The 20577-nt window shown below is 44.1% G+C and overlaps 1 protein-coding gene across 6 annotated transcripts in view; it reads left to right on the top strand.

Annotated features, from left to right (window-relative positions):
* The window catches only part of mark4b (MAP/microtubule affinity-regulating kinase 4b), a 45416-nt gene that overhangs the window by 9377 nt on the left and 15462 nt on the right, over positions 1-20577 (top strand). For all 6 annotated transcript variants that reach the window (XM_068585033.1, XM_068585035.1, XM_068585038.1 and 3 more), the window contains 13 exons: positions 3003-3200; positions 4070-4123; positions 14052-14100; positions 14198-14263; positions 15427-15497; positions 16650-16706; positions 16965-17201; positions 17678-17797; positions 17894-17993; positions 18232-18341; positions 18462-18651; positions 18755-18975; positions 19586-19689. In XM_068585033.1, the coding sequence (XP_068441134.1) occupies positions 3003-3200; positions 4070-4123; positions 14052-14100; positions 14198-14263; positions 15427-15497; positions 16650-16706; positions 16965-17201; positions 17678-17797; positions 17894-17993; positions 18232-18341; positions 18462-18651; positions 18755-18975; positions 19586-19689 (1577 nt within the window). The remainder of the gene's footprint in view (positions 1-3002; positions 3201-4069; positions 4124-14051; positions 14101-14197; positions 14264-15426; positions 15498-16649; positions 16707-16964; positions 17202-17677; positions 17798-17893; positions 17994-18231; positions 18342-18461; positions 18652-18754; positions 18976-19585; positions 19690-20577) is intronic.

Below are 20577 nucleotides of genomic sequence, written 5' to 3' on the forward strand. Positions count from 1 at the left end.
ATATTTCATGTATTTGAAAGATGGTTGATGGATGATTCCAGGATGAGACGTTGTGCCTCTCCATTCGAGATGAGGAAAAAACCATCTGGGCCCCTATTTAGTCTTTTTAAGCCTCAATTTCAGTTTTAAAAAAATTAAAAAGACTTCAAACAAGATCTAAAAAATGGCAGAAACTTATGTTTGGGGCTCTTATTTTGAAGGGAAACTTAACCAACCTCTTTTGTTCACACATGATTATGATCAACATTCTGCAGACATCACCTAATCTAATCAGAAGAACACTTCGGGAATTTGTCGTCGACTTCTGTGCAGGTATTTTAAAGTGGAATAGTTTCTTGGTATTTCGACATAAGAGGGTAGACTAAATAACAGACACCTCTTTCGCTTTAATGCAATATAACTCAGCTGCACATTTTCTGTTTCACGTCAAAGACATCCTCGCATGTTTATGCTGCTATTCTCGACACTTTCATTCATATCAGACCACACAAGAATTTAAAAGAGCGGACTGCCTACTGACTTTGTTTAGTCAATGCTGGAAGCCATTTTTACGACGGCATGTGACGGGATGCAGATGGTTTGGCCCAAAACTGGATTTATTAATTCATTCTACTTTTTTTTTCCATTGTTGCTGACAGTTCCTCCATCCATGTTCTATATCTGATGTCACCCTACATGTGTAATGATGTGGAGAGCTTTCATCCCCTCCGCTCCCCCATCCAAAATACCCCTGCTGGCCCTCCAGACCTCACCCCACACACAGAGGCTTCCTTTCTGAATGAAACCACGTGGTAATCAAACATCAGGAGGGGATCGATGGGCCGCGCTCGTCGGGGGGGTACGAGGGTTGGGGGATGGGCGATGGAGGGCGCCCACAAAACCTCAAACTAGTGTGAGGTCGCCCCGAAAATGAAGATAGAGGAGGGAGACAAAAGAGAGGGTGGGTTCTGGTGGCGGAGAGGAGAATAGAGGGAAGGGAGGCAAATGAATGTGTCTGGGGGGGATGGGATGAAGAAGGGGTGAATAAATCATCTGGCTGTAATACTATGATTAGTTTCATAGTATCTCAGTAATCCCTCAAACACTTGAAGCCTTGATATAAGCTACGACAGATACACACATGAGTTTAGTACAAATGGTTTCCTTTTTTATTTTCTGGATGTAGCTTCAATGACACGTTGCATTTTGCAGTGTTATTGGTGTTAAAGGTCTCAGCCGGTGCACTTTCCCATGTGTGTGCGTGTGCTGGGAAATCATTTGATCCTGTGATCTCACCGCTGTGTTTACCACATTGGGTGCATTTCAAGGTGATGCGGTTTGTGTGTATGTGAGTGAGTGAGTGTGAGAGTGTAGTTCTCATAGTGTGGAAATAGAAAGGCATTGTGCCAAAGGCTTGTCATGAGTTTCTCTCGGGGCTCTAGTGAGGCGGGATGATGCGTTTAAGACCCAGAGAGGAATATCCAATTTTCACCACACGTATCATGATAAAGGGATGAGATACTGTATATTACAGCTCAGTAAGCAAGGCGTTATACTTTTTAAATAAAGTTTTTGCAAAACCGTCATGGTCTGAATAATACCACAAAAACTGTCCATGTCCTGCACTCTGCGTTTGTGGTCTTAGCGTGTTTTCATCTCGGTCTCTTGTCAATATCCGAATTGTGTCTCTTGATCAGATTTCTCTCTTTAACAGATGTTTTTTTTTATCTTGCTCTTTAGCGTTTATTATTTTTGGTTAATTTGGTCCAATGGTAATAAACCAGTCCGTCCCATAAGACATGAACATATACGACATATCCTTTCTCATATTCATCTTGTGAAAAAAGGAGGATGTTTAAAACGAGCCTCCTATTTCTCTTCTTGCTCTTCTTTCCTCGCGTCATCTCCACTGACGGATGAGAGGTTCAAGCTCGTTCGTTTCTGTTTCCGCTCAGAGGAGAGCAGATAGAAGGTTAGCGCTTGATGTTGATGCTGCGAGACCGCGAAACCTTGTTAACCCAAAGGGTTCAGGTCCGGTCAGAGCAGCTGTGTGAGTGAAGGGGTGAAGGAAACTGCATTTTATATATAGATATAGAAATATAGATAGATAGTACAGGACTCATGTCTTTTCTGGGGCTCTAATAGAAACTTGCTTTTGTGAATTGAAATGCAAGCGCAATCTTTATCGGCGAATCATGTTGATGCACTTTAATTTGTTATTCAAAGTTCATGATAATCTTCGTGGTACCATTCCAGGAAGTGTGTTTTGTGGCCACATGACCGCAGAATACAAAACGATAACATCAACAAGATGTCACAGAGCTTTCATTTAATTTAACATATAGGTAATTCATGTGACATTTAAAATGTTCGGTGCAAAGTCAATGACTTATATTATTTCATAAGCAGATTTAGCAGGAAAGTAGTTTCGGTGAATTTCAACAAATTCAAAATTTTGCAAATTCTTTGGCGTTTTTCTCCTCCAGTTCCTTTTTAAGGGGACTAGGGTTGGTGTAGCAGATGGTTAAAGTTTTCCTCACTCCGACTGTCGATTCTCTGATTTTTCATATGCTGCTGATTGTAAAGGAGGACCAGCTTTTTACGCTTAGCTCCAAAGTTTTGACCCCGCCACCGTGCGTCAAGGCGTCCAGGGCAGCTCAATGTGCTGCCGTCACCTCACGCCGTCCCGACACGGCAGACACCAGCGACCTCTTATGAGAGTCATAGGTGCCCTTTACCCACAGGTTGCTCTCCTTTTCCCACCTCTGGGTGTCTGGTACCAGGCTGAAGTCACATGACTAGAGTCAAGGTCACATGGTGTCCGCTGCTCGTTTTGTTGTTGTATGGCTATATGGAGGGTGTTGCCTCTCCTTCACTCATCTGTTCATATATGTTAACTCTTTAGGTAGTCTTGAGATTTGGGGTCTTGAATTGAACAATAACGGCAAATGTCCAATGTCTCAGTTATACTGCTGGCTCATCCTCTCTCTCTCTCTCTCTCTCTCTCTCTCTCTCCCCCTCAGCATACCTCCCTGTCGGCCAGCCGCTCGGAGAAGGGCACCGGCTGGTCGAGCCGCTCGCTCGGAGCCCGATGCCGCAACTCCATCGCCTTGTGCTCGGACGAGCAGCCGCACATTGGAAACTACCGGCTGCTCAAAACCATCGGCAAGGGCAACTTCGCCAAGGTCAAGCTGGCGCGCCACATCCTGACCGGCAGAGAGGTGCGTTTCAGAGCGGGCGGACAGCCGGGGTGCTGGGCATCGATGGGGCTGAGGACGTAAAGCTTGGGTGAACTCACAGGTTTGGGCAGCCACAAAGGAACGGCACCCTGTGACTCAGCCCACACAGTTTTTAAAGGTCCGGTCTGCTGAGTTCTGATCACCCGTCTGTTAGCTTTCACGACGCAGCCAGACAAAACTATCTCGTCTCACAGCACCGCAACGTGTTTCAACACTCCGAGTCTTTCTCCTCATAAAAACTCTGACCTACATTCGCTGAGGTGATCCGTCTCAGCAGAAACTCGATCATGTGAGAGCTGTTGTTTTCCTCCCATATAAAAGAATGACAGTCATATATTTGGTTGTTTACAGCGTCAGTTGGACGCTGACCGGGCCACCACACGTTGTTAAGCCTCTTATCGAGCTGTGTCGGTTTGTTTAGTGGATTTTAGCTTCTGTTTTCCTGCGTTTTGAATTCCAGATGCTCTTGTGCCGAGCACATTGTTCAGGGCATTTGCAAATCAAATTAATTCAGGGTTAATAAACTTGTAACTGAAGCAAACAGCAACTAATTTGATAAATAAAGCGTTTAAAGCCAGCTTAAAGTTATTTTTTGACCATTCAAAAATTGTAAATAATTGAGGAGATTAATTTGAGTTGCTTTAACACACAGTAAATGAAAGAAAAATGTCATCCTTTTGAAGAGAGAAATGCTTCCAGCACCGTGAATTAAAACCACTTCATGAAATTACGTTTTTGTTTTGCGATTGACTTCGGCCGGGTTTGTCGCAAGAAATGAGATGCTTTCTTGATTGTGGAAGTGTTTCCCGTGTGGTTTGTGTTCATCTCATTTTCTGTCGTTTCGTTCGCAGGTTGCAATAAAGATCATCGATAAAACGCAACTCAACCCAACCAGCCTGCAGAAGGTGAGTGACGCGCACGCATGCGGATGTTTGTGTGTGAAGACGGAACGCGTAGAGGAGTTCATGCAGCCATCACAGGACCATTACACACACACACACACACACACACACACACACACACACACACACACACACACACACACACACACACACACACACACACACACACACACACACACACACACACACACACACACAGGGCTGTGTACATCAAACTCTGTGGATCCCTTTTGAGCAGATCGTTAAATATATTCTTTACCGTTTATGTGCCATGTAACATAAGTCAGTCAGTCGCGTGTCCTTTTGTGAGTTTGTTTGTGTTGCGCCGCTAGCAGCTCAGCGGCTCTCTGCATGTTGTTGTTTTACATCGGGCCGCAACTCCCGGTTGATCCTTGCGTGCAGCAGTCATCTGAACTTTGACCTTTTGGGTTGTCGTGTGGAACTTCGTGTCGGGGGAAGCAACTGCAGGTCAAGAGCAGGAGAAACTCTGCGTCAGTTCAGGAGCTTTTGTGGAGCTCACCGGGTGTAGCCACACGCTTTTTGACAAATAATCGCAGGTCTCAATTAAACACCGGGTCACCTTTTGTCAATAAGGACATGTTGCACATTGTTCAACCGGTTCTCCAAGATTTAATTGTTAATTAAAAAAAACAAATATAATTCATTCAGAAAAAAAAGTGGTAACTCCCTATTAAAAAAAAATGATTGTGAAGTCAGAATGTTTGCCGACCTCGGGTATGTTTCATGCATTTGAACCAAAGTCATGAGCGTTGTCACGTGGAGTTAAATGCTCCTGAACCAAGCCGCGCCTTTGACTGACATAAAAAGTAGTTTATCTTTCTTCCTCCACCGACACGTTGGAGATGCTTGTTTTTCGTTACCTTGCTGGCTTCAAAGTAAAAGTGTCGCCCGCCTTTCTTTAGTTTTTGCTATTTCTTTCCTCTCCGGTCGAACAGAACGGTCATAAAGCGATCAGTTGTGTTGCTGCACCAGGTGCTGGATCAAGTGAATAAGACCTAATTGATGTGTTACTCGATGGCCGAGTTTGTCTAAGTAATAGTGTATTTTAACCAGCATGACTATTTGATAATATTTCCCACCTGTCCTAAAAAAATAGAGGCCTGTTGAGTTCAGTGGTTACAGGTTAAGTAACCAAGTTACAGTCCACTGGAACCGATGAGGTCATTAAGTTATAGACTGTCTGCTTGTTTATGGTCATGTATTAACTACACGTGTTGCACTGATGGCTCTAATGAGATTAAGGTGTGTGTGTGTGTTTAAATTGTTTTTTCCTCATCTTGCTTAATAAAATGTTCTCTTCTTGCTGTCAGAGCGGGTTGAGCTCTCTGACAGTCGCAGGAATGAGTAAACCTTGCATCCTTCACTTAGAGTTTTCCACCATGATGATCATGGATCTACTATTGTGATTTGCAGTTACGTTGCTCAGTATTAAAGTAGCATGACATTTACATATCCGTCCATGTTGAGTTGCAGCTGACCGAACTTCAATTTCCATTATTGATTAAACTCTACTGATTTTTATTTGTTTCGGGTTGTCCATGACAGCGAATGCGGAGGAACCTTCTTCAAACTCGGGCACAAACGTCCACGCGATGGACTTCTTTTTGCTTTAGACTGACTCCAACGACTAATTAGTTTAATTGAGTTTCAATTTGAACCCTTTTAGGACCTTTTAATGTGCTAAATGCTTTTTGTTTGTTTTTTTCTTCTCTTTGTCGTCTTTGCTCTTTGTCATTTCAAGAGGGTTTAAACCTGTAGTTTGTGTTCTCGCAGCTCGTACAGGTCACTCTTTGTTCAGCGGCTGACCAAACTGTGACCTTGTCTGCTTGTGAGTCTTCTTTATCAGCAGCGTCACTGCGACACATACGCTCTGTTGGATCACAGAGATCGATGCTGACGCACAAAGCCGGCCTATTGATGGACACTCTGCTGGTTAGCTAACTGGTCCGGACCGAGGCTCTGACTCTATTGATGACACAGAGTTGGGTTATTGATGGTGTGTGGCTCTGTGCGATAGTTGTCCACCTGGCCTAGATAGCACTCTGATGCTCTGACCGTTCACTTCAGTGCTAAATGGAAAAATTAAAGAAAAAAAGACAACATGATTTGTTGGAACAATCATTACCATGCAGCTAAAGATCTCTAAAGATCTCATTCTGCTGTCAACGACCCATTTATTTATAGTTCTCTGCGTTAGGTCTTTTACTAAACCCACAGTTCTTTCGGGCCTGTCGAACCTGTAGTTCACACACACATTTATTTATTTATTTGTTTACTTATTGAGCCTATCACTCGACATTGACGATGTCCCCGTTTAGTGGTCACCGTATGCAAAGTAAACTTAAAAAAACTTTTGTTCCCATTAGTTACTTTAGTAGTTACACATAAACATGTCAAAATCGGTTTTAAAAAATACTTAATTTAGCTAAAGAGGGAGATTCTTTTTAATTTTTTTTACCACCAGACAGTCCCACACTGGAATTCAAACCAGCCTCGTTGAGTCTGAGTCCACCTCCAAAACATACTTCACTTCAGAAGCAAACTAGAATAACCAGAACACAGGAAGATCAGGAAGTGACTGACAATTTTAGTGCCAGCTGTAAAAAAAAAAAAAAAAGTCCAGATGGTATCCCCTCGTGAAATCTAAAGCTTTTAGGTCACCGCAGTGTAACACATTACAACCCAGTACGGACTGTTTAGGAAACTAATTGAAGGGTTCAGTCCCAAAAGGCTGTCAGTTTAAACTGCTATAAACTGAAGTTTATACATTTTTAATCTCAGAAATCCACTTTAACTCTTTAAATCATAAAACTCCTTTTTTTTTGGCTGACTTCATCTTCATGTTTTATGAAGATCAGCAGTTACGTTCTACAAAAACACATTTCACTGGACAGTTGACATGATGTCCGGGTTATATTATAAACTATTGACTCTTGGAAAAGTGCGTGTGTGTGTGTGTGTGTGCGTGCGTGTGTGTGTGTGCGTGCGCGCTGCAGCAGCGTGGTAGTGGTCCAGTGCTGCATAGCGCTGCCGGTCGCGTCCTGTCAGCATTATGGTCGTCCGTGTAGGACATGCTGCCAGGTGACACTGTCCCTTTGTCCGTCCCTCACTGCACACCCTGCTTTCTCTATAATCAATCATGTTCAATAGTATTACACGCTTCCCTCTGATTTTTTGATCACTCAATGCATTGATGTGTCTGAAAAAAACAACTGGTAGAAAATCTGTGTACTTGTTTTATGTGTAAAAAGTATTTTAATGGCGTGTTTTTTTCATGGCAAACAGTTCCGAACACCAAAATATTAGTCTTTAATCAGATATATGTCCGAGGAAAACCAACAAATGCTTTGATGTTATAAGCTGGAACAGTAGATGTTTGCCAATTATTCTCCATATTAACTACAATAATAAATTGGAACGCAAAACGGCTGCCAGTTAATTCTCTAGTGTCCACTAAATAAGCTAAAACATGCGATTTCTCCTCCCTTTGAGCTGTTTTTATGACTGCGTTATGCAATAGATTGACTTCACGTATTTGCTGATTAAATGACGGTGGCCTTCACCCACTGAATCACTCTGGATCACTTATTCACACGTGAGGCTTCGGATAAGGACGTGCATTTGTCCAACATCATTTAGACCTTTTGTCTTTCAACTGAGGCTTATTTGCTCCTGTGTACCTCCATGGAATTATCCATAATTATCATTTTCACAACATTAATAATTAAAAGTAGTAATATTTACAGTTGGTTTGAGAATAGAGGCGCACAGTGGCTCCAATTCTCCCTCTCGGTCTCTGGTTCTTTACACTCTGTTACGCCTCGGTCTATCTTCTGTCTGGATTGTAGATTTATTCCTCAGGCGTTGTGTTGCACTAGTCGCTCTTCTGTAACCACAGCTGTACACTCCATCGTCTGCAGCGCTGCAGTTTGCCTCCTCACACGATGTGTGAGGAAAAGAGAGAGTTTCTAGAGAACAGCCACTGCTGCTTCAGCCGGCTGCAATAGGCTGTTTGACGTGTCCGAACCCGAGCTGGATGACCTGCCGGACGGTGCGGTGGCCCAGCGGTCCCACTTTGAGAACAGGAAAAAATTGCGGGCGGCTCGTTTGTCGTGTACAAACGTGAAGTGTGTGTGTTGCATGCAGGTTGGCGACTGAGCCACAAAGTAATGCTGTGAGGTGGTTTTCCCCCTCGCCACGGCCCCCTCGCCACGGCCCCCTCGCCCAGGAGCCGAATTCCAGACAGGCAAACAAAAAAGGTGGCCGGGGGGAAGGAGCAGCTCGGTGTGATTGAGACCTTGGAACAGGAGCAGGGACCCTGAGAAAGATGAGACACAGACAGTGTGTGTGTGTGTGTGTGTGTGTGTGTGTGTGTTGTGTGCTTATGTGCATGATAACCGGCAGATAAAACTGCCGGCCCGACACGGTCTCCGCTCTGCCTTTGTGTGCACGTGTAATGCCATTATCTGCGTTGCTTTTGTGTGCGGCGCGTTGTCCCCCGTGTGGGCGTCTGCGCTACGATCCCATTGTTGTTGTCGGCGTATGCGTTGCATGTTGTTGTTGTGCCTGCGTGCAAAAGGGAGTAATTAGAAGATAAAGGAACAACGGGGCGGACATAGCGGGAGCAGAAGGCTTTCCCACCAGCGCGTCTTCAAAGCAACAAAAAATAGATTTGCAGAAGAAGAGAAGCGCAGCACGACGGGCTGCCTTGATCTTTCACTCTTCCAACAGCTGTAAAACTATATTTAACTCTCCTTATTTAATCAAGCCTAGTCAGGCTCGGTACGATCTGGGTCAAACGGGCCTTGAATTAAACTCCAACGCCTCCTCATCAATGATTCAGCTCCTCTGGATCGACGGCTCCAATGACCGCGGTGCATTACGAGGGAGGTGGAGGGCAGGAGGTGTTCTTATCGCGGGCGTTTTCATTGGGATGATGTAGGAGGGCAGCTTTCCCAGCAACAGGCAACAAAGGGAGAAGCAAAGTCTATTCAGATGTTTCCCAGCGACTAGAAAAAAGCGCGAGGCAGATCCCTGAGTGATGTTACTCATTAGAGAGCCCCGACGCGTTCGGCTGAGCGCCGACGGTTTGGTTCATCTGCCGTTTGGCTTTTACCCCGCGAGAGAGGCATCGACGTGCAGAAGAAGCTCATTGTTTAAACACACACGTCTGAAACGTCTCCAGCAGAAGTGGATTATTTTATCCGTTCGATTTCCTGTGTGTTTGTCTGGCTAGATTTTACGATCAGGTATTAATATGGAAAATCATTTCCTCCTACAACCTCACTATATTTATGCACTTCTGTGTGTCCAAGTGTGCTTATTGTGACTCATTCTAAAAATGTTGGAGTATTGTTTTTTCACCTGTGGACAGCGCCTCCTTTTATCCAACTTTTTGTGCTCTAGTTTATATATCAAGTATTGTTGGGAAAGTTCACTACGATGACACTACTGCCGTGCATTTATTAATAGTTTAAAAATATCTTTTGTTCTGAATTTGTTCCATTTATAAAATTTAAGTTACACAAATAAAAGTAATTTTGCGGATTACTACAGATATTTGGAAAAGCAAAGTCTTCAATGTCAACAATCTCTACCGGCATAAGAAGAAAACACAGTCCAAACCGACCGTCTCCATGTCGGTACATAGCCGCCCTGTGGCGTTGTATTTTTAACTTATACATGAAGCCTCTGTAACTCCCACGAAGCCCCTTAATCCACTGGTGTTATTTTGGTCTTTAGGCTAACATTACCTGTTTAATCCTACCAGAACAACACTCAGCAGCTACAGTGCCAATGTTTGACCGCACCACACAAAAGATTGTGAAGAAGTCTATGAGAAAATGATTTATAATTTATTCCCTCAGTAAACATGTGTTTATGGTCTCAATCTCTATTTTCAAGTCTTCTTCAATACTGTGTGATGTTCCTCTAGTAAATGATGGTCCAATCAGAGACTTTTAGTGTGCTTTTCAGCTGGGCTAGCTTGTGATTGACAGGTCGCTATCAGAGCCGTGCACGGCGTCTCTCCCCCGCAGTCCGTTCACTGGTTGCAGAAAACCAATATGGCGGCTGCCAAAATCAAAGATGACAACCGTCCAACATGCTAAACTCAAAGCTTTAAAGCCAATGATGCCACAACAACTACATCAACTTCCTGTTTCCAGTCTATGGTGTCAAGTATTTTACAAATGCTTTATTTTTACTTGTTGAATGTCGGCGTTGACACTGAAAATGTGACCTAAATGGGTTGTTATTGCTATTGAGAAAAAGGAAGTGGGGCTTCAGTAAATAGTGGGACACGACTCCCTAACTCAGACTATATACTTCTGGCTTTGCAGTAATTAGTTGCCATAAACTGACTGAAGTGGTGCAAAGTGTTTCATCTCAACCGCAGTCTGTAATGAACGTCTCATCAGTTCACAAACTGTTATTCGCAGTAGGTACTCTGCAGTGTGAGTAGAGAGTAGAGAGGCCTGTGTGGTCATTCGTCCCTCACATTTTGTTCTTTGTCTTTCAATCCCACACACACACACACACACCACACAGTATTTTTCTGATAAGAGGAAGTGTGTTTCACAGGCCGAGTAGAGTGCTGCAGTGTTTTGCCGTGCGGTAGAGATGTGATGACTGTTGTCATGTTTCAGCTCAACAAGTAATATCAATTCCTCATTTCAACATTGCTGTTTTCCTCTCTCTCTCTCTTTCTGTCTCTCTCTCTGCGTCTGTGTCTCCCCCCCCCCTTGAAGAAAAGATATGAATACACAGTCTGGATGAAAAGGTCAAAGGTTGGACAGACTGGCAGACCAGACACATGAATCAAACCCACGCGGCAGAACTCAGTGAGAAAGGAGAGAAAGTCGGTCATTAAGTTGCTTTTCGTGAGCAGTGAGAGCTCCGACTTGGCAGTTGAGTAATAATATTCCTGGCAAAGAGAGATGGGGATGTAAATGCTCCGAGGTTGATTAATCTTGCCTGAAAGGTAATAGTTTTAATCTCACAATCGAATTAAAGGGAAAACTCTCCACCTTTTTTTTATGTGGAGGTCGACTGAAGCCATAATTTCTTTCCCCCTTTTTAAAGCTCCTCATGTCGCGGTGCGAGGACTCCATGTGTCAGGAGGTCCCCCTCCGTGTGCTCGGCGTCCTGTGACTTCCCACAATCCCTTGGGAAGTCACGGGGATCCGGGCCCAGGGATTATTTCCTGGGTTGGCATGGCAACTGTGACGCGGGGGCCCATCGCCATGGGAGATAACCGGCACAGGCGAGGGTGAACATAATGAGGCCGGAGCGTCGCCGTTCTGCTGGATCAGCGAACAAATGCTGCACTCGGACGCAATGGGAGGGAAAACATCTGACATTTGTGAAGATGTATTTTTTTTTTTTTTGTCCTTAAAAGTCTGATAGACGTTATTGCAGCATGACGCGGTACGAGCTGAGGACGGGTCCAGCTGATCAATCAATACCTGTGGCTCAACACGGAGGCTGCTCAGGTTCATGCTCCTTTTTAAAAGTCCAACATGTTACTAATGTTGTTCCACATCTCAGATGTTCCCAGATATTGTTCAACATCGGGAAGTCTAATTTAAATCAAGTCCCGCTCTATTGTAGTTGTCTGGTTTAAAGCAGTGGGATTGTTTTGCTGTGGAGAGGAAGAGGCTTCTGGGTAATTCTGCACCCTGCAAAAACCTCCTGAAAGATGAACACTGGAGGAGGATCCCAGCTGGGAGAAGCTGCCTGCAGAGCTGGACACGACGCTCTTGGAAACCCACGCTACTTCAGCTTTTCTTTTTCAGCTATATGTTTTGGAAACAATCACCAGCTGGCCACAGATTCAGTTGCTGTTAGTGGACCGAGTAGAGAAAGAAGTGAAAATGTGGGAGGGCGAGAGGTTAATGTGAGTCTAGGAGAGAGAGAGAGGTAAACGAGTGTACAGGAGGGTGAGAGGAGAGGCTGAGCCGATAATTCTTCTTACAGCTCAGATGAACTACTGATGCACTTAATTCAATTACACACACTCCCAGTGGACCCGTGTGTGTGTGTGTTTATGACGCCGTAGAGTCCCATTTTAAGAGCACCGAGGAGAACATCTGACAGACGAGTCGAAGCGTTCGCCGTATGTTCTCATGTGGTAATGATACTCGTACAAAAACACAGCCCTGGTAAATAAAAATAAAAAAAACCTGCGGCTGTGTCTACTTTTTTATGTGAGGAGTTAATAGAGATCAGTATATAGCTGCAGCCAACCATTATTCTCATAATCAATAATTATTTTCCCAGGGGCCATTATGTGGTCTTGTTTTTGTCCGACCAACGGTCCAAAACACTTTTAGTTCACTAGGATATAAAGAGGAGAATGTTAACCATTCATGAACAATAATACATTAAAAAGTTAAGATAAAATCAAGTGTATTGATTTAAAATAACACATTTCGCAACAGTATTTGTTGATGTGACATCACGAAAACAGCACATTCTGTTTAAAATGTTTCAAACGTCCTTTATTCCCGATTAATATATGTGCCATATGTCAATTTGTTTGGAGACTTGTCGGAGGATTTTTTGGCGACTGCGTCTTAATTGAAGTTTCTTTCTTTTTACGCTGATTTGCGAGCCGGCCTCTTTACGGCTCTGTGGGTATTTGCACACAAAAGCAGAAAGAGGTTTTCTCACTGAGGATCTTCGCCCTGTCACACTCGGCGTCTGCCACACGTCTGAAATGAGACGGGTTCAGTATGAATGTGAGCTCTTGGTCCGACGAGGATGAAGAAAGGTTTCATCTCGCGTTGTTCCAGTTAAATGTGTGGTGCGGCCGTCTGTCCTACTTTCCACATGTAAGTCTCAGCAGACGGAGGAAACCTGGTTCATCGCTCCAGCGCTCCACACATGGCGGCTATGCGGTGTGAGGTAACACAGCTGCTGTTGAGCTCCTCTATCGGAGGCTTTGTGCATTCAGCCTGGCGGGAAAAGCACCGAAAGCCTGTTTAATCACATTTGTCTGACTCTGGATCAGTACCTCATGCGACCCCGCTTCAAAAGCACTCAAACTATCCCTTTATGCTCACAGAACAAAGAACTCTAATTATGTATTTTATCTCAGGAGCACCGTGAGCTGGTTGTAAGATTCTACTGTCGTACATGAAACATGAAAGATGGGGGATTGTGTCTGGTTTCATGTTCTTAATACCGGTGGAGGGTGAGCAGTGTGTCTCCCAGGGCAGCCGAGTGTCAGCTCAAACATGGAGGCATCAGTGCATTCCTGCTTTTGTGTTTGTCCTCGTCTCTCATGTTTGTCTCTGTCCGGGTTTTTTTCAATGTTTTTTCTTTTTTTTTATACTCTCGTGTTATTTATTCTTTGGGAATTTTAAACGAGGCAAGTTTGCTGAGGGGTTTACAGAGCAATAAATGAGCTACGAGTACAAAACCAAATGCACATAAAACACATCCGTGTTTAATATGGTTTACCAGTCTCCTCTACGCCCCCTCGTCTCCTGCACATTGGTCATTTGCCTCATTTACTGGCTGATACAGAAATGGTCCTAATGCACTCTGCTCTTGCCTGGACACTAATAACCAAACCCTAAGCAACCAATGATGGATGAATGGCTCGATTGCATTTGTGTAATACTTCTTCGCAGCAGCTGAAAGCTCGTGGACACGTGTGCAGTTAGTTTGGAAAAATCCCCCACGTTGATTATTCATATTTTGTAAAGAGCCTAACAGTAGTTACAACTTTCAGTTCAAGCTATATAGCAATTTGTCATTATCCTTGATATATATTTATTGTGTTCTTTTTGAATATTTCACATAATGTATCTGTAAAATATTCTCTAAAGACCTTTGTGTATTCCTTTAAATGACACTTGACAAGAATGATGGGGCCTAACAATTTCACATATCTTTTTTTCAGCTGTTTCGAGAGGTACGCATCATGAAAACGCTCAACCATCCCAACATAGGTGAGTCACATGCTCTATAATGTGTGTGTGTGTGTGTGTGTGTGTGTCCGCTGGCCTTTGTGTTAACGCCTTTCCATTCTCTCTGTGTGTGTTACAGTGCAGCTGTTTGAGGTGATTGAGACCGAGAAGACTCTGTACCTGATCATGGAGTACGCCAGCGGAGGTGAGTGACGGCCAATTAGATTGATCGCTGTGGCCGAGCGGTGCAGCGCAACCGGGTTCAAGCGATCGGGTCCAGTCCCAAAAGTCTCTTTTATTGTGCTAGTCTCTTAGTCTTGCTCGGCTGCTTCTCATGCACTCTCGTCTCTTTTTTTGCGGCTTCTCTGTTTTTCCTCCCGATCTCTTAATCTCTCACCGCTGCTCACTTTACGTCGTGTGATCTCTTGCTTCCAATACCGAATAAGGAGGCAGCAGCAGCAGCCGCTCGCCAACCGACATGCGGCCCGTTATACCGCTGAGGATATGTCGGGTCAAGCGTTCGGCTGGAGTGCACACGCACACAAGAAAAGCTTTTCCCTATATTCCATTTGACTGGACATTTAAATAAGCTGAAAAACCAAGTTAACAAACCAGGAGGCTTACTGGACGGATAGTCGTTATCTTCCTCCCACGCTTGAACACACACACACACACACACACACACACACAAAAGCATGTATTTTTAGTTGGGACACTTCTATCAGGTTTCAACCCGTTATGTTATCGGCACATTTGTTCTCGTGATGCTGCGAAGCGTATTTGTGCGAGTGTGAAACAGACCTAACTGTTAGAGATTGCATAACGGCCGAACAAGCGTAAACGCACTCTGAGGGCTTCTGAATTTGCATGAATCTCCTGCAAGTGTTAGGATTTGCAGTGCTGAGCGTCGATGTAAGCAGAAGGAATTAGCACCCAAACTGTTTTTATAAATATGCACACGCTCGCTGTTGGTGACAGTTTCTAGTCATCTACAAAGGTTGCTGGAGTATGTGCCTATTAAAGGCAGGGTTGGTAATCTTGAGGTAATCTTGATTTTTTTTTATCTAGCCTCGTGTTAAAACCCTTTTACAATGAAAGTAGCTCGCAGCACTTGTCTCAAAACTTGCTGACTCTAACAAGAACATCGCCATGTCGGCAACATTGACAGCCTGTCCCTTCAGGTCTCCCTCCAAAGCCACACCCCCCAAAAAATATCATTACGTCCGGATCGAATGAAATGATTAGACGGGCTTGTTTCAGTCACTGCGATAGCCGCACATTCCAGTGGATCCATTTATTGTTTAAAGAAGATTACCAATCCTGCCTTTAGACAACTACAGCATGCTGTTTGTTCTCCCCCCTTTCCAGGCGAAGTGTTCGACTACCTCGTGGCTCACGGCAGAATGAAGGAGAAAGAGGCCAGAGCCAAGTTCAGACAGGTCAGTGAACCTCACACCTCATCTCCCCGTCTTTGTCCCTCTGTCATGTCCACAGGCAAATGTTGACATCTGACAGACAGCTGGTGTGTGTGTGTGTGTGTGTGTGTGTATGTATATGTATGTATATGTATGTATATGTGTATATATATACATACATATATATATGTGTATATATATGTATGTGTGTATATATATGTATGTGTGTATATATATGTATGTGTGTATATATATGTGTATATATGTATGTATATGTATGTGTGTGTATATATATGTGTATGTATGTGTGTGTATATATATGTGTATGTATGTGTGTGTATATATATGTGTATGTATGTGTGTGTATATATATGTGTATGTATGTGTGTGTATATATATGTGTATGTATGTGTGTGTGTATATATATGTGTATGTATGTGTGTGTGTATATATATGTGTATGTATGTGTGTGTGTATATATATGTATGTGTGTGTGTATATATATGTATGTGTGTGTATATATGTGTATATATGTATGTGTGTATATATATGTATATATGTATGTGTGTATATATATGTATATATGTATGTGTGTATATATATGTATGTATATGTATGCACTGTAGTATAGCTAGAGCTTATTCACATCTGCAGTCCCTTGACACATTTTCTTATTGTGCAATACTTTTATACACACTTTTTTTTTTTTTATTCCATCTGTATATTTAATATTCTTACTGTTTCATTTTTAAATGTTTTATTACTGTTCTACTGTTTATATTATTTTATCTTTTTTTTTTTACTTGTGAGCAATGCTGCTGTAATCCTGTAATTTCCCCACTGAGAGACTAATAAAGGATTATCTTATTTTATCTTATTTTAAAATTAAGCATAAACACATGGGAGAGGACATCTGATGCTCACCAAACATTACAGGAGCTCTCAAGTGACTCATCGTCAGAAATGCAGTGAATTCTTCCGCTGTGGTTCAGAAGCACATAAAACAAAAGGGAGGTGTGATCGCACAGCAAGAAATCCAGCCATCCGCTTCGTTTTTGTCACGTTGAGTCATGTAGTTGTTAAAGGAGGGCGTGGGGATTGTGTGAATGGAGCTCCCAGTTTATCTTGCGTCTACATGCTAGTTATGGTCTTTGGTGTTGTTCCCTCTCTCCTCAGATTGTCTCGGCGGTGCACTACTGTCACCTGAAGAACATTGTTCACAGAGACTTAAAGGTGATTACACACGATCAGAAGATAAAGAATGAAACGGGAACAAACATCTGTGGAAGTCAAACTGTCAAATCATTGACACGTATGACTTGATTTTACACTTTTAATGATGAATGAGATAAAATGATGGAATTACAGGCTGACTTATAGGCCAGCCACCAAAGTGAAAAAGCATAATTTCCTGTTTTTCAGCACCAGCTGATCATAGTTCCGCTGTTTTTTTTATTTATTGTGTTTCACTGTCCATGTTGTTCCGTGCAGGCGGAGAACTTGTTACTAGACGCCGACGCAAACATCAAAATAGCCGACTTTGGCTTCAGTAACGAGTTCACTGCGGGCAGCAAACTGGACACCTTCTGCGGCTCGCCGCCCTACGCGGCGCCAGAGCTCTTCCAGGGAAAGAAGTACGACGGTCCGGAGGTGGACATCTGGAGCCTGGGCGTCATCTTGTACACACTGGTCAGCGGGTCCTTGCCCTTTGACGGACAGAACCTAAAGGTGGGTGCAAACAAGACACAAGAACTATAACTTTGTCTAGTCTTTTGTTCTTTTCCTCTACTAATTATTGGAATTATTAGGAAACAAATAATACTCCATAAGAACATTGTTACTGCACCTTGCCTTTGAAGGTCAGACACAAGCGTATAGAATGAATGATACAAGAGTTATGGCTTCTATTAAACAGCATGGTATTTCTCTATTTGCTAAAACTCCTGCGAGCTAACAAGCCGACTAGCAACACAAATACATAAAAGATGCTGCCTACACTCAGTCGGCTCGTTGCAGATTTTGATGCAGACTTCCCATGTGAGTCAAACATGCAAATTTAAACCAGAAGGTAATTTTGTATTAACTTTTGTTCAGATGTATTTAAACAATTCATCTGGAGGGGATTGAAACCAGTATTGGGATAATCAGTTGTCGGTGTCCCTGTCGCAGACATTTATTGTGTGTCGGTGGTGTGTTGCGTTCAGGAGCTGCGGGAGCGTGTTTTGAGGGGGAAATACCGCGTGCCCTTCTACATGTCTACCGACTGCGAGGGAATCCTGCGCCGCTTCCTGGTCCTCAATCCTACGAAGCGCTGCTCGCTGGAGGTGAGGAGGAAACGCCGCAGCGAGTACAACGAGGCTTGAATTGACCACATTAGCGTCTAATTATTGAGTTCTTCTTCTCTTCTCCCCTCTCACCAGCAAATAATGAAAGATAAGTGGATCAATATCGGCTATGACGGCGAGGATCTGAAGCCGCACACGGAGCCTGTCGAGGACTTAAACAATGCCAGCCGCATCGGTGAGAAACAGAGACCTTTTACTTTTCATTTATTTAAAACTGTTGCGATGGGAACGTCTGGATGAAGCCTCCGTTTGAAAGTTGCATCTGATAAAATAGCTGAATCTTTTAGTCACCATTCAAGCTGACCTGCACGGTGCAGCCGTGTTCAGGTCCTGCATATGGATTGGACATCACACGGTGTGATTCTATTGCAACGTGTCAGAGTTTTGGTATCTCAGTTTCTTCTCTTTTCCAGATGTGATGGTTGGAATGGGCTTCACCAGAGATGAGATCAGAGACTCGTTGTCCAGTCAGAAGTACAACGAGGTCACCGCCACATACCTGCTGCTGGGGCGCAAGAACGAGGTGAGCGCGTCGACTCGGCTGGTTTGTTTGTTTGTAGCTTCCTCTGCCTTCTGTGTCATTACACAACCAAATCAATGCCTGACTCGAGTCCTTTTGAACGTGTGAATATTTCCCTCTCAGACGGAAGGCAGCGAGTCTCGGACGGGCAGCAGTCTGAGTCTGGCTCGCATCCGAGCCGGTGCCGGCACCCTCACCAACGGAACCAGCAAACACACCGCTTCCTCCTCCGCCACGCCTTCTTCCTCCACTGGCCACAAGGCACAGCGCAGCGCCTCCACCTACCACCGCCAGAGACGACACTCCGACTTCTGTAAGCCGTAATGACGTAGTGATGAATAAGAGTTGGCTTTGTCCGTTCTAAAATGAGTGACGGAAATCGCTCTTACCCAGATCTCTTGGTTCCCATCCCTCAGGTGGTCCGGCTGTTCCGGGGTCCACGCAACCCAAGCGCAGCCCCAGTGGCGTAGGCGAAGGGGCGGGGCTTAAGGAGGAGCGGCTGTCGAGCCGCAAGCCAAGCACCAGCACCGTTGGCTCCCGCAGCATCCCGACGCCCTCCAGTCCCATGGTTAGCTCCGCCCACAACCCGAACAAGGCAGAGATACCCGACCGGCGCAAGGAAGCCAACGCGACCCCGGTAAGGCCGAGAGGACATTTTGAGCGACATGAAAAAACTATTTGGACTCCAAGAGCGGTCACCTATAGAACAGGTGCAGATGGCAGAGTCCTCAATCTCCTCTAATCCCATTACCTCAGATTACACTACACTGACACAGATATTGCAGAGACGGCAAACATTAACGTCCTCTGCAGATTAGAGAGTTGAACAGTGAAGCACTTTACTTGCAGAGATGAATCCCAAACTGTGGATTCGCCCAGCGGGGTGGGGGGGGGGTGATTATGTTTGCTCCGTGAGATTAGCATGAGCGAGCGGGAGTTTAGGGAATGTGAAGAGATGATTAACTCCTGAGATTAACTCTTTAATGTTCTGTGCTGGGACAATCAGGCCGAACTCGTTACAGTCTGAGGTCAGACAATCAAGCGGAAGAAGGCTTTACTTTTCTGTCAACCGGCTTGTAGCACCCAGACAGGCTGGTTTCACCCAAATCGAGCTTTTCAAATAGTAAAGGCTCAAAACACGTCTTTCACTTCTAAAGCTTCGCGTTGAAAAGCACTTCATCGTTCAAGAACATCATTCATTTCAGTAAATGCAAGTGATTTCTGTGCGTTTCTGATTATCTGTCCAGAATAACATCCCTGCCAGTGCCATGACTCGAAGGAACACGTATGTGTGTACAGACCGGTCCAGCACCGACAGACAGTCACTGCTACAAAATGGCAAGGAGAACAGGTGAGCATCGCTGTTAGTGACGTCATTCTTTCTTTCTTTTTTTTTTATTCTGTCCTCTAATGCAACATATCTGCACCAAAGCCAAAAACCATGGAGCTTATATGTAAAAACAAAAAATCCTGAAGGTTTTTCCGCATAATCACTTAAATTTCATCTCCTTTTTCTATCTAAACTCCCTGGTGGACTGCAAAGGAGTTGTGATTAGGTTTAGGTTGGAGAGGAGGTTGTCAAGAAAAAAACAACTTCAAGAGATTTGTTTTTTGCCCAACGTAGGAAATGCATTCATATTAATAGTGAATACAAAAAGAAAGGGTTTTGTACTGGTCCCACTGGTGAAGCTGGTCTCTTTCTGCACAGAGCTTAGAGGGTGCTTGTCTCACACACACACATTGTCTCTTCAAGAGAGGATAAAGAGCTTAAACCGTGCATGAGTGGGTTCGTCCGCGCGTATGTTTATGTGCCCATTATGAGCCGTCCGATGTTGTGACAGATGGTTGTCTGCTCGTCGGTGTCAGAGCATGGCGGCCACCATCTCCTCTCTCTCTCTCCTTTTCCCCCCTATGGTCACACTCACTTTCTCATTTTCATTCTGGCTGACCTGTTTTTCCGTCCCTCTGCCTCTCTGTCGCTCTGTAATGTGTCCTTTCACAGGATAAGCCAGGAGGTCACTGTCTGCCATCTGATCTCCAGTAGAGAGTTGTTAAATCTAAAGAATCAATGGAAAGCAGCGACTAAAACATGAATGAACAAATGAGTAAACAAAAACAACAAATTTGTGTTAAAGCTGCTCAAAAAGACTTAAAGAAGTGAGTTTTGCCTCCTCCGTTTAGATTAGACGACACGCCGTGAGCTTTTCAGGCATTGCGAGTCTAATGGAGGTAAAGCGTG

The sequence above is a fragment of the Clinocottus analis genome, unplaced genomic scaffold (genome assembly GCF_023055335.1).
Source record: "Clinocottus analis isolate CAN_PGR_092001 unplaced genomic scaffold, fCliAna1.0.p SCAF_2, whole genome shotgun sequence".
NCBI lineage: Eukaryota > Metazoa > Chordata > Actinopteri > Perciformes > Cottidae > Clinocottus > Clinocottus analis.